At 50.4% G+C, this 12,796-nt stretch overlaps 1 protein-coding gene across 1 annotated transcript in view; it reads left to right on the forward strand.

Annotated features, from left to right (window-relative positions):
- ccdc187 (coiled-coil domain containing 187) overlaps positions 1-12,796 on the forward strand; it is a 43,574-nt gene that overhangs the window by 15,319 nt on the left and 15,459 nt on the right. Inside the window, exons 4-5 of the mRNA XM_052039597.1 lie at positions 318-447; positions 2,083-2,173. Of these exons, the coding sequence (XP_051895557.1) occupies positions 318-447; positions 2,083-2,173 (221 nt within the window). The remainder of the gene's footprint in view (positions 1-317; positions 448-2,082; positions 2,174-12,796) is intronic.

The raw sequence follows: 12,796 nt of genomic DNA on the forward strand, positions 1-12,796 counted from the left end.
CAAGGTTATGTGGGGAGAGTTCAAATCCGGGACTGGGGAGAGTCTGCAATGAAGGTTCCTGGGGCTGGGGAAATGTATCTCTGGAGATGGGTGGGTGCTGCATCACAGTGGTGAACATAGGAGGGCGAGGGGGTGGAGGCAACGTGGAAGGCACAGCTGAGCAAGGGAGGGGGGAGGTTTGTGTGGTGGCAGTGGTTGGGGGAAGGTCTGGAACTCCCCTGGGTTCTCCTTTTTTGCTTCCTGTTTAAAAAATATAACTGAAGCAGTAGTTTCTAAAGCAAACAGTGAGAGCAGTGTCCCTTTGTTGGTGTCCCCAGTTGAACAGCACTACGCCTCGAACATCGAGAAGAACAAGTTGGTCCGGCAGGATGTCTGTGTGGCCAAGAAGCTGCAGGACGAGGAGGAACTGGAGGCCCAGCACTACAGCCGGGAACATCAGCAGCAGATGTAGGTCCATTGGTTGGGGTGGAGGGGAGCTGAGCTCTGTAGGAGGGTCGGGAAGGCAGGGGGCAGGTGGTGTGGGGAAGCCATCTCAAACATCAATAAGTTCCTAAGATGTTGAATGAAATCCTGCTGAACACTTGACTGAATGATGTCCGTATTTGGAACAAAGTGCCCTCTTTGATCAGCCACCTCTGACCCGGTCACCGGGCTTGGTTGCCGACAGTGACCTGCACGCTGCAGCAGACCATATAATAATGGACGGCGTGCTGCGGCCCTGGCGCTCTCACCGGGATCCCAACAGTGTCCTTGGTTTGGTGTTTTACCATGTGGTGAACTAATGATAGAGCCCATTCTATCCTCGGCTCTGGGTTGGAGCCCCCGTCGTGGAGAGGTGCTGAAACTCCTGACCCCAGCTTCTACCAGGCGTTGAGTCTCATCCAGTGACCAGCCGTCCATTGTGGATTGGCTGGTGTCACAATCACCTCCACCTCCAGGCCCAGGTATCTCCTCCACAGGCCGGGCAGTCAGTCCCACCAGGGCAGAGGGAAACAGTATTGGGGCTGCAGTAGTTCTTCCTCTGGGGAGCCCGAAACAAAGGCTGTGGTGGGTTGAGAGCCCTCTACCTCCTCTTTCTTCCACTCCCCACCCCACCCCACCCCACCTTGGAGCCAGTCAGAACTCTGTGCTGGCAAACAGTGTGAATTAGCTCACAGGCTGCCCTCAGCCCTCCTCATTGAGTTCAGTAGCAGGAAAAGTGTGTTCCTTGAGGAGAGAGCCCACAGAGTGCATGGGGCAGATAGGTGTCGGTCATGCAGCAGCCTGGGTCAGGGTTGCCTCTGCAGATTTTGTGCTCTTTCTCCTGCCCAGAAACATCCCCAGCTCTCGCCTCAGGATATTCAAACCTGTGCAAGTTTAAAGGATGTTTATGGAGTCCAGTGAGAGCTTATGTTTACATTATGGAACTTGCTGCTCCCCTTGGCCTTACCCTGCGCCCCCCCCCAGTTCTCACCCACACTTCCTGCTTCCAGTCATCATCAAAACTCTCTGAGAACTTCTTCCCCTCCCCATCCCAATTCCCACCTCCCCAATTTCTCCCTCGCCTGGCTCCCTGTTAAATTAACCAGGCTCCCTTTCTGCGATAGACTGCAGACCCAGTCCAGCGATGGCCCTTTCACCACTGGGTCACAGAGTCGATCACTAGTCCAGAGACTCAAGCATGTGATCCAGACGAAGGTCGCCAGTGCTGTCCCAAGGAAGTGGTACACTGTCGGAGCAAGTCTTTTGGAGGAGACGCCCACCAGCTAGATGCAAAAGTCCTTGTGGCCACAATTGTAAAGAAGTGGGGGGGGGGGTGCAGGCAGGGAGTCCACTTCTCTGTGTGGTTGACTCCTGATCAAAGTCAAGGTGGAGTTTATTGTTCTGTGCACGTATGCACAGGATCATCACAGCAGCATCACAGGCACATAGCATCAGATATGAAACATTTACAAGAACATCATAAACATATCATTTGTGGGATCTTGCTGTGTTCTTGAGCTGACATTTTTCCAGTGTTCTCACTTCACAGCTAGTGAAACACCTGGACTGTTCCAGATGTGCGAGTCTCTTTCCTGAACTCACCATGGTTTCTGTCTGCAGTGAAGAGCTCGATTCGCAGTACGCCAAAGTTGTGCAGGAGGAGATTGAGAAGCGGGTTGAGGAGAGTCTGCGACGGGAGGCACAGGACAAGGTAGGCCATGTCTCGCACCCACTAATCGGTATTTGCAGGGAGTCTGAGGGTGGGGCGAGGCCTACTGATCCCAAACACCGAACTTCAACCTGTAACTCAGCTGAGAGGAAACTCTCTCTCTCTATGTAATCACATGCTTCCAATTTATCAGTCCTCTGTTCCCACAAGTTCAGTCCTCTCCTGAATCCAAAGTTGATGGCTTGGGTACAAGTCGGGGAGAGGCCCCCTCTCTCCAGTCTATGCAAGACCCACCAGGGCTCTCGTGGCGTCATCATTCTCCAATATCTGCCAACGTAGGAACTGGATCATCATCCTTTGAGTGCCTTATCACAGGCAACAGCTGCACAAATTTGTGAGCAAAGAAGGTGTCTGTGACCTGACCCCCTGGGGCAGCAGATGGCCAGGTGAGGCCTCTGCCCTTGTGCCAGCACTGACCTGGGCAAGGGGTAGCTAACCCTTTTGTTAATTCCTCTCACTTCCTCACCAAACACCACCGGCAACCAGTGGGTTCGAGTGGGAATGATCAACCAACAGGCCAGACCAACAATGCCAGGACTGACTGTCTCTGCTGCTTGTGTCAGACACAGTTTTCCCCCTCCTGCTCTTTCCCCCACCCCACCCCCACACCTCACCCAAACACGTCCTTGTTACAGACACCTTGGGTCGGGGCCGGTTGAGCAGCCTTGGGTGTTGGTTGGGAATAAATATTGGCTAGGCTCCCAGGGAGCACCCTGCCCACTGCCTTCCAAGCGGTGCCATTCAAACGTCTACATCCATCCCAATGTACACATGGGGCCTCTGTTTAACGTCCCATTTGAAAGGCAGAGCTCGATCATTGCAGCACTCCCTCAGTACTGTACTGGAACTCCTGTCTCTGATGGGAGGGGGGCAGTGGGGTATATACAGGGATTGGGGGTGAAGAGCCTATACTTGATGCCATCTACACAGCATCGGGCCAAAATCTGCCTGTTGTAACCAGCAGCAAACAGACTCGAGGATCCTCCTCCCTGACCCTTTCCTCCAAGGAGGGGCACCCCTTTCTAAATTAAATGCACACCGTTTGTTTGGAACAGAGGAGAAACGAAAGTAGGATCGTGTTTGCAGCTGTTGGACCAGGCAGCTGTGGCTCTCAGCCACAGACAGAAGCTTCTAATGCCATGAAGCTCTGTCGACTGAAACCTTAAACCAGTGCCTTTGGGTGAGGAACTGGCAGGCTTACAGATGGGAGGAGCTGTTCCTCCTGAGAACCTGGCAGACACTGCAGTGAAACACGCTGTCAACGTGTCTCATCACTGGTTCTGTTACTGACACCGTATCACAACAGTGAGTGAAGAGAGGCATCTTGACAGGGTGGTAAAGAAGGCGTATGGCATGCTTGCCTTTATTAGTCGAGGAACTGAGTTCAAAAGACAGGAAATTATGTTGCAGCTTTATAAAACTCTGGTTAGGCCGCATCTGGAGTATTGTATTCAGTTCTGGTCACCCCATTATAGGAAGGATGTGCATGCTTTAGAGAGGATGCAGAAGAGGTTTACTAGGATGCTGCCTGGTTTAGAGGGCACGTGCTATGAGAGGTCGGATAAACTTGGGTTGTTTTCTTTGGAGCAGTGGAGGCTGAGGGGAGACCTGATGGAGGTTTATAAGATTGTGAGAGGCATAGATAGAGTAGACAGCCAGTATCTTTTCCCCAGGGCCAGGGTTGAAATGTCTAATACCAGAGGGCATGCCTTTAAGGTGAGGGGGGTAAGTTCAAAGGAGATGTGCAGGGCAAGTTTTTTTTTACACAGAGGGGTGGGTGCCTGGAATATGCTGCCAGGGGTGGTGGTGGAGGCAGATACAATAGAGGCGTTCGAGAGGCTCCTAGATAGGTCCACGAATGTGCAGGAAATGGAGGGATACGGACATTGTGTAGGCAGAAGGGATTAGTTTAGTTGGTAATTTGATAACTAATTAGTTTGGCACAACATCGTGGGCTGAAGGGCCTGTTCCTGTGCTGTACTGGTCTATCTTTTAACCCTTTGGTTGCCTGTGTCGATCTGGTACAGCCCCCACTACCTCTGGGTGACACATGTTGACGATGTGTTTCACTGCAGCGTCTGCCAGGGTCTTGAGCCATAGCTCCTCCCATCTGTAAGCCTGCATATGCCTCACCCAAAGGCGCTGGTCCAAGGTTTCAGTCCAACGTGTTACATGGCATAAGAAGCTTCTGTCTGTGGCTGAGAGCCTGTGTTGGACCTTGTGCAGTGTGAGTGGTGGGACTGGGCTCTCAGCGCCTGCCACTGAGCCTTCTATTTTCCCTCCTCGATTTCTGCAGCTTGCCTTTGAATCCTTCTCTGAAAGTTGCCTCAGTTGATCCTTGTATCATCACCACAAACAGAAGATGATAAGAAATCCCTTTCCCCAGAGAGAGGGTCTGGTTCTGGTCTCCCATACAAACACGAACCTCTCCTCCACTCCGGCCCATCTATTCCTTTCAGACCTCCCTATTGGACATCAGTGTAAACTGGCTCCATGACAGCTGGGCAGATCCTCTCTGATTCCATGAGGCGGATGTTTTAATTTGTAAATCCTCTTGCTACTTTTGTATTCCACAGAGCATTTCCTACAGCAACCAGTGTCGATGTAGTGTGATCAGAAACCTCAGCTCTGGGGGGGCCTGGTGGGGGGTGGTGGTGGATGTTTCTCTGTAGGGGGGCTATTAGTTGTTTTCTCTCCACCATCTCACCCAAGTGACCGCCTCTCACATGTTCTGACGCCTTCAGAGCCCCCAGATCTGTGCAGCACTAACTGAGGCGGGGGCAAGAGTTTGTTGATATTCCAGCTAAAGATTTGTCATATTTTATAAATAATAAAGACAGAATGTAGGTGATAAAATGAGGCTGACCCCTCACCTCCTTCCCTCCAAACCCACTGTATCTGACAAGTTGAGCAGGTAAGAGGATTTACAAAGATCTGCCATGTGAGAGAGTCTCAGGCACGGTGACTGCTTCATCTACAAGTAGTTTGTGGCTGGGTGCCTGCTTACACAAGTAGGAGTCGGAAACACCCTGTGTAATGTTGTTGAGCAGTAGATCAGCAGCCCTCCCTTCTTTGGGTTGCTTTATCTCCACACAGCCACGCTTGTTTTCACCTGAGGTGCTTTTCATCTTACTCGCTCCAAGTGGCTTCCTTCTGTTTCTCCCCCGGCGCAAATCCCTGATTAATCCCAGAATCGCTGCCACAGGCTGGTTCTAATTCTCTTTAACTTTAATGGCCGGTGTGCCTGCCCATTAAGCTGTCCCTGGCTGGGTCCCAACACTCTGCATCCTGCCGTTCACAGCTTGCTGATTGCATTCTTGGCTTTTGCAGGCTTCAGATTTGGTAATCTGGGGGAGTAAATGTGCTGGGGGGGGTGGGGGGGGGGAAGATTGCTGTTTGCCATGAGTCCCAAACCAGGGAATTAAATGCAAGGGAGTCGAGTCAGGACATCCCTTGGTATACAGCAAGGCACTTGCTATGTAGATTACTTGGAGCATTGATGTACTTCAGGTCAGAGGTGGAAGGGAGGTGGGACTGAGCTTGTGTTTGGTGTAAATGTCCACATGGACCAGTTGGGCTGAATGCTCTGCTTTGTGTTACAATCCTCTGCACTGTTTTGATCTCAGCATCAGCTCCCCAATGTTTGGGCTGGTTTATCTGAGCTCACTGCACCGGCATCTTGATGAGAAGGTTGTGGAGTTGAGCCCCCCTGAAGGTGCAACATTCTCTCTGTACCGCACTGGGAATGTCCACCTGGATTATCAGCTGGAGTCCCACCTGCAGAGCACAGCTCACTGAGCCAAATAGGTAGTGATGGCTCCTCCTCTGCACTTGGCTCTGAACTTTTGAGGGGCAATTCTAGGCACCTCACTAGGGATCATTTATTGTTCGCCCTTAAGGTGACCTTGGGGAGCATCACAACTGGGCTTGGTCCTGTTCACACCCGGAGAGTTCCTACCCTGGAGTAATGTCTGGTCTCCTGACACCCTGGCTGCAGGTGACATTGGCTTTCATTCAATCGCCATGGGACAAGACGGGCTCTTGCTACTCTGCATGACGTGGTGGATAAACCCGAGTGGTTTGGGAATCTGGAGTTAGATTTCTGTGGGCAGGAACTTCTAAAGAGTAGATTCACTGAACCGGAAAGCCTTCCTCCACATTAAAGTTCTACATCAGAATATGACATGTAGAGGGCCTCCCTCAAGCCACTTGTGCCACGTTTGCAGCTGACTCTAATGTAGGAGTTGCTTATTTATAATATGGTCAATGAGTTAAGTTATTTTTAAGATTTATTGCTGTAGAATGTGGTGAGCGAGCTGCATTTTCTGAATCCCTGTGCCACTTTCCTACTTGCTCTGGATAATGGGGTCTGCTCAGTGGGATCACGTTGGGTGAGGAACAGGAGGGGCAACTTCAGTGGAGGACGTCTGTTGTATGTGTGACCCAATCATCTATTAACTGGGCAAGGAGCATGACCTGAGCCTTGGTCCTCAGTTACTGAACTATCTGCCCTGATGGAGTTTCAATCTCCAGGCATGTTTAGTGTAAGAACACACATAGGAACAGGAAGAGGCCATTCAACCCCTTGAGTCATTTCCACCATTCAAAAAGATCATGGCTGATCCAGTCCTGGACGACACGACTCTCCTATTCTCTTTCCCTCTCCATGTGCCTTGTCTTCCTTGTAGTGTAACTGTCTGTCAATCTCCATCTTGAACAAAATCAATGATGACAACCCCCCACCCCACACCCCACAGCTTTCTGCAATCGACAATCCCAAAAAGTCATAACTCCCTGAAAGAAGAGATTCTTCCTCATCCCTATCTTGCGGGCAACCCTTCATTCTGAACCTGTGCCTGCACCAAGGGAAGCATCCCCTCAGCACCTACTTATCAACGCACCACCCCCCCCCCCCCCCACAAATTTCGATAAGATCACCTAAATTCCATCGAGGCTCAACCTCTTGTCAATCCGTTCATTCCAGGAGGCAACCTACAGAACCTTCTACCCTTCTACACCCTATTTCCAATGGACATGCCTCATTCCATAACTGCATGTCGTCCTCCAAGTGCTGTCTCACCAGCACCCTGCAACACAGCATGTAAACTTCCCTACTTTTTATAAAGAACAACATTCCATTAGGCTTCCTAATTGTTGTACCTCCAACCTTTTTGGCTCAGCCACCAGACCCCTCTGTACTGCAACATTTTGCAGTGACACTCCACTTAAATAAAAGGAACTTCTCATTGTCCTCTCCAGGGTGATGGCCCGAGTCAGGTTTTGTGGGCTTGGGATTCATGGGACTCTGCTGTGTGAGAGAGACAGGATAGATATATGACTTCTCCTCCCAGCTCCACAACACCACTCCATTAAGCTCGGTTCTGTCAGCGGTGAATCTTCTGGCGCCGATGCTGTAATGCGTCATTGAAGAGAATGGGTCCGGGCACAAAATAAATTGTCCTCCTGCATTTGGTTCAACCTTGCTTGTACATCACTGCTGACACCCTTAATGGGATCTCAACGTTCTCTCTAGATGTCTACAGTTTACTCATGTTTTTGTCGTCATTTCCTCCACAACTCTCAAAGATGCTGATCCTCATGGGTTCAGCTGCCCCTTTCCTCACCCTCTACAGTGCTGGTTCTCGCTGGGGTGAAACCCCTCCAATCCCACCCCTCGACAGTGCTGGCTCTCGCTGGGGTGTAACCCCTCCAATCCCACCCCTTGACAGGGCTGGCTCTCACTGGGGTTTAACCCCTTCACTGTCCCACCAGCCAAGTAATTCGGGTCACGTTACTGCTGCCCTCACCAACACTTAAGTCCCCAGCCTGCTGCTTTCTGCTGCACAGTAAGTGACTCTTTTTACTGTGGACTGATTTTAATCTTGGAGCATAAGTGCCAAAGGAAATGTAGAAAGGAGTTTGGCCTGTCCCATTACTAAAGAACCCAATAAAACATCTTGATGTTTTAAGTAAATGTGATTTAAGATGTGTAATGGCTGGGTAGCACAGGACTGAGTCACGGTGCTGGTTAGAACCTGTAGGCCTTTTATTCTGGGTTGATGGAATGTGTTTCCAATTATAGAACAGCTGTAAAATAAAACACAGAATGCTCGACTTTAAATGGAGAGCCTGGCCATGTGAACTTCCAAGAAGGCTGAGAATTAGAAATGGTTACCGTGAAAGATCGGCGTGAAATTCGTGAACACCAGGGAAATGATATTGGCTCAGGCTGGAGGGGGAGCCCTGGTTTTCAAGCGAACTTTGCCTCTGTTACCCCTACACCACCATTCCAGTCATCACCTTGTTGCCCTGGTGCCCTCCGGCTGCTCTTGGAGAACCTTGCTGCCTGGTGTCTGCAGCCCCCACCCACCCCTCCTCCGCAGCACTGAGCCACACTGGCTCTCCTCTTTACAATGTACAACCCACTGATCTGATTCCACAAATTTGCCCTTTCCCAATATTGCAACCTCCCCAGGCACAGCATTCCTGCCCATCCCCAGTTTATTTGCTTCCCTGTCGGTGGCTGCATCTTCTGGGTCCTAAGTTCTGATGAACCTTTCTGCTTCTTAACCTCATTCCTTTCCTGTCTTCCTACCTGTGTGTAGTCTTGTATCAGGTTAAGTTTGCCCCCTTCATGAAGCAGCTTGGGGCATGTTTTTAGGTTAAACCTCAAGACTCTGGTCATTTGCTTCTTGCTGTCTCTCATCCCTTGTCCATCAGACTGAACCTCCCCAGATGCTCCCTATTGCTCTACTCCTGAAATCACCCTCCCCCTTTGGACTACACCATCTCCCTTATCTCTCTGACTTCACCTAATCCATGACTCCCACCTCCCATTCACTTGATCTCACTCCAATCACACTGACTGCTCTGCTTCTCTTCCCAGCTGCCTCATCCACTGATGTCGCTCGTGGCTCCCTCTCGGGTGAAGGGCACCTTGACTTTACACACGTCATTGACATCCCCTCCCTGAAAACCCACCCTTGCCCCCTTCTGTCCTGGCCAAGCCTGGGCAAGACTTGAAGACCTTCTCCTTGTCCTGTCTACCTGGCCACCATTCCCATCCCTGGAAGTTGTCCAAAGCTGGGCCAGACAGTTCCTGACCTTGGTGGTGCAGCTGTGTTTTCCTCCCTGTTTCCGTGCCATCACTCAGAGAGCCCGTGTGTCCACTGTTAACATTAGCCAGCTCTGCCCTACCACAGCTCATCTACTGTAGCAACCCTCGCCCACACCTCTGTTGCCTGTGGCCTCGGGACTGACCTGCCCTTCCAGGCAGTTTCCCAACTTTCCCCCTGTCCCTCACGTCCTCACTTCAGCCTCGGCAGTCCCTCAGCTGCTGCCTGCCGACGGACCATGGATCCTGCTGTAAACAAGGTCGTGGTCTCAGGCCTCCTCCTCCCACCACAACATCTGAAACCTCTCACAAGCCCTTGCACTTCTGAGCCGCTTGATTTGGACCTCCTGCTCTTTCCTGATTTTTTTTTAAAATCACTCCACCAACGTTTGGCCCTTAAGCTCTGGAACTCTCTAACCCATCTCTGCCTCTCTCCCCGAACATAAACCTACCCCTCCGAGCCAGCCTCAGGCCTTCTCCCCGATGCATTTTTGGGTGCCTTGAGATGCTCTGGACTGTTTCACCGTGTGGGAGATTACACCAAAGGGCAGGGATGTGGTGCATCTGCCGCTTTTTCTTAAAGGTGGTCTCACTTCCCCCAAATTCTGTTTGGGATTGTGTTTTTCATTTTCACCCCAACGCTTGGAATCGCAGACTGGCCGCCTCCTATTCTCCAACAGCCATCTTACCTGTGCCAACTTTATGAAAGCACCATCTAATTAATCCCACTCTGTTCCCGTCGCTCTGTAAACCTCTCCCCCTTTTCAAGTATTTACTCAATTTCCTGTTGAATGTTGTTACTGAATCATGTTTTAAAAACGCTCCCTATATTCCCTCTTTATTTTTGCAAATCGCTTTAATTTATTTGGATATTTTTCACTTGTGGACTTGGCTCTGAGCTCCCGGGTCTGTTTATGAGTGAAAATTGCCGGGGCTGGGGGTTTGCATCGTTTACCAGAGTGCACAGCAGGGGGCGGTGTTCCAGCGTCTGCTGATGCTCCTGCCTGTTCAGCAGCTGGAACTGTGCCAGATGCAGCAAACAGATGTTGATAATTTACTCACCTCTAAACTGGTCCCGGGAGCCAAGAATCCCCCGCCGACCTTCTGGGGAATCGTTGGGTTGCAGGAGGTGTTAATCTGCCCCCGTGAACATTGGGGATGGTTGGGTTGTTGCAACCTACATTAACCCTTAAATGTGTGCTAATGCTGGCCTTGTAAGAATGCCTTGTGAGTGAGGAACAGGTGGAGAAGTTGCAAACCTTTGGAGCTGAATCCCGGCTTCGGGAAGAGAGTGGTGTAAATCAGGATTGTGAAATTGCTGCGTTGCTCTCCCCCGTGTGGTAGAAGATTGAACTGCAGCGCTATATAATCCTAGAACAGTTTCATGATGCAATTGGTAAAGTTCCCCTAACGTTGAATGAGAACAGAAACAATGAGCTGCAGTCAGGTCGACATTATGCACTTAGGCTTCCTTGTAGAAACCCAGTGCTGAGCTTGTGGTTCAATGAAGACTTGTTTCTGTGCCGTGCTCAGTTCTATACCCTCTCCAGAGACACAAGTACGTTCTGGACATTCTACCATCAAGCTCTGGGAGCGCTGCTCTGTCAAAGGTGCTGCCTTTCGAGTAAACCTTAAATCCCAGCTCGGTCTGCCTCTTGGCTGGAAGCAAAAGGTTCCATGGCACGAGTGGAGGAAGAGCTATGCTGTCCTCCCTGGGGCCTGGGTCAGTTGTTCGATCTGAACCAGCATTACCAAAAGACAGATTATCTGTTCATGGGAACTTCATGTGAATCACAGAATCATAGAACATTTCTGATACAGAAGGAGGCTGTTCTGTCCATCATAGTCTATATGATGGTTATAAAAGGACTACCCAGCCTGATCCAACTTCTAGCACTGGGATCACAGCCCTGCAGGTCATAGTTCCTGGTACTGCACCCTTTGAGGCAGGGAGTTCCAGACCCCTACCACTTGCTAGGTGAAATTTATTTTCCTCATTTCCCTACCCCCCCCCCCCCCCCCCCCCCCCGATTTTTCTTTACCTCTCCACTCAGGGAAAGAGATCCTTCCTATTTACTCCATCTGTTCCCCCTAATTTCATATATCTTCGTAGTCCCCACTCCTTGTCTGTTCCGGAGAAAATAACCCTAACCGATCCAGGCATTCCTTGTAACTGCAGTTTACCATTCCTGACAACAACCTCCCAAATCGCCTCTCCTCCCTCCCCCTGTTCTCCCCAGATCCATGGGCCCTGGGAGGGTGAGAGTCTCTGTTTTTTATAGGCAGTTAGTAATATCAGTGAGTAATTACAGCTGCTGATCAGAAGTGGAGGCTGCCAGCCCCCGCGTTATTGTAAGCTTCTTCCTCCGAGATCTGTGGCATCTGTCGCTGGTCCAATCTCGGAGTTTTGGTTTTATTTTGGACCAGACCTCTCTTCCTGGTAAATAAGCTGATCAGTACCTCCTCTGTTTTCTCAGCTTTTCAGTTCCAGTATAACCTTTCTGCTTGTATTCAATGTCTCGGCGAAGAAAGGATAGTGTCCCACATGTCTCTTTAACCACCTTATTGACCTGTCCTACAACCTTTAAGGATCTGTGGACACATACTCCAATTCCTGCACGTTATCCCATATCCTCCCATTTACCATGTATTCCCTTGCCTTTTTTGCACCCTGCCCCCCCCCCAGATTAAACTTCAGTTGCTACTTTACTGCCCAATTGACCTAACCACTTACATCTTTCCCCCTCGCTGTCTACCACCTGGAGTGCGGAGATCTCAGACCTCAGGACCGAGGGAGGTCATGGCGATGGGGAAGCATGAGGAGGCACCTTCTCAGTTCTGTACCTCTCCTGTTAACCCCAGATCCCATGGGCCCCATGAGAACGAGGGTCTCAGTATTTTTATAGCCAGTTAGTAATCTCAGTGAGTAATTCCTGTTGCTGATGTGGTGGTGCTGATCAGAAGTGGGGGCTGTCAGTCCCCACATTATCATAAAGCCTCTTTCTCTGAGACCTCTGTGATCTATCACTGGTCCAGTCTCCTAGTTTTGGTTTTGCTTTGGACAGGCGCAGTGCTACTTCTGAACTCTGCTTCCTGGTAAACAAACTGGTCAGTGTTTCATTTCCCGTCAAAATTTGCTAAAATTCCCCACCAACTGAAAGCTTCACTGTAATCACCGGCTGTCGGGCTGCCTCCCACCTCTTGGTTCTCACTTTCATTCTCCCCCAGTTCTAGCTGTTATGAAATAAGCCGCCCTGTGTCGATCTGAGTCTCCACCCTGAAAATCCTGCAGTTAATCCAATCCTCAACCTTCCCTTGTCAGTGAAAATCAAAAAAAGACTGCACTTGTTGGAAATCTAAAATAAAAACACAAAAAATGCTCAACCTTCCCCTCTCTGGTTAAAGTGTTGGCAAAGGTGCCAACTCTCACTGGGGATCAGCCCCCTTCCCTGAAGGTGCCGACTCTCACTGGGGATCAGCCCCCTCCCCTG

Source organism: Pristis pectinata, chromosome 26, assembly GCF_009764475.1.
Source record: "Pristis pectinata isolate sPriPec2 chromosome 26, sPriPec2.1.pri, whole genome shotgun sequence".
NCBI lineage: Eukaryota > Metazoa > Chordata > Chondrichthyes > Rhinopristiformes > Pristidae > Pristis > Pristis pectinata.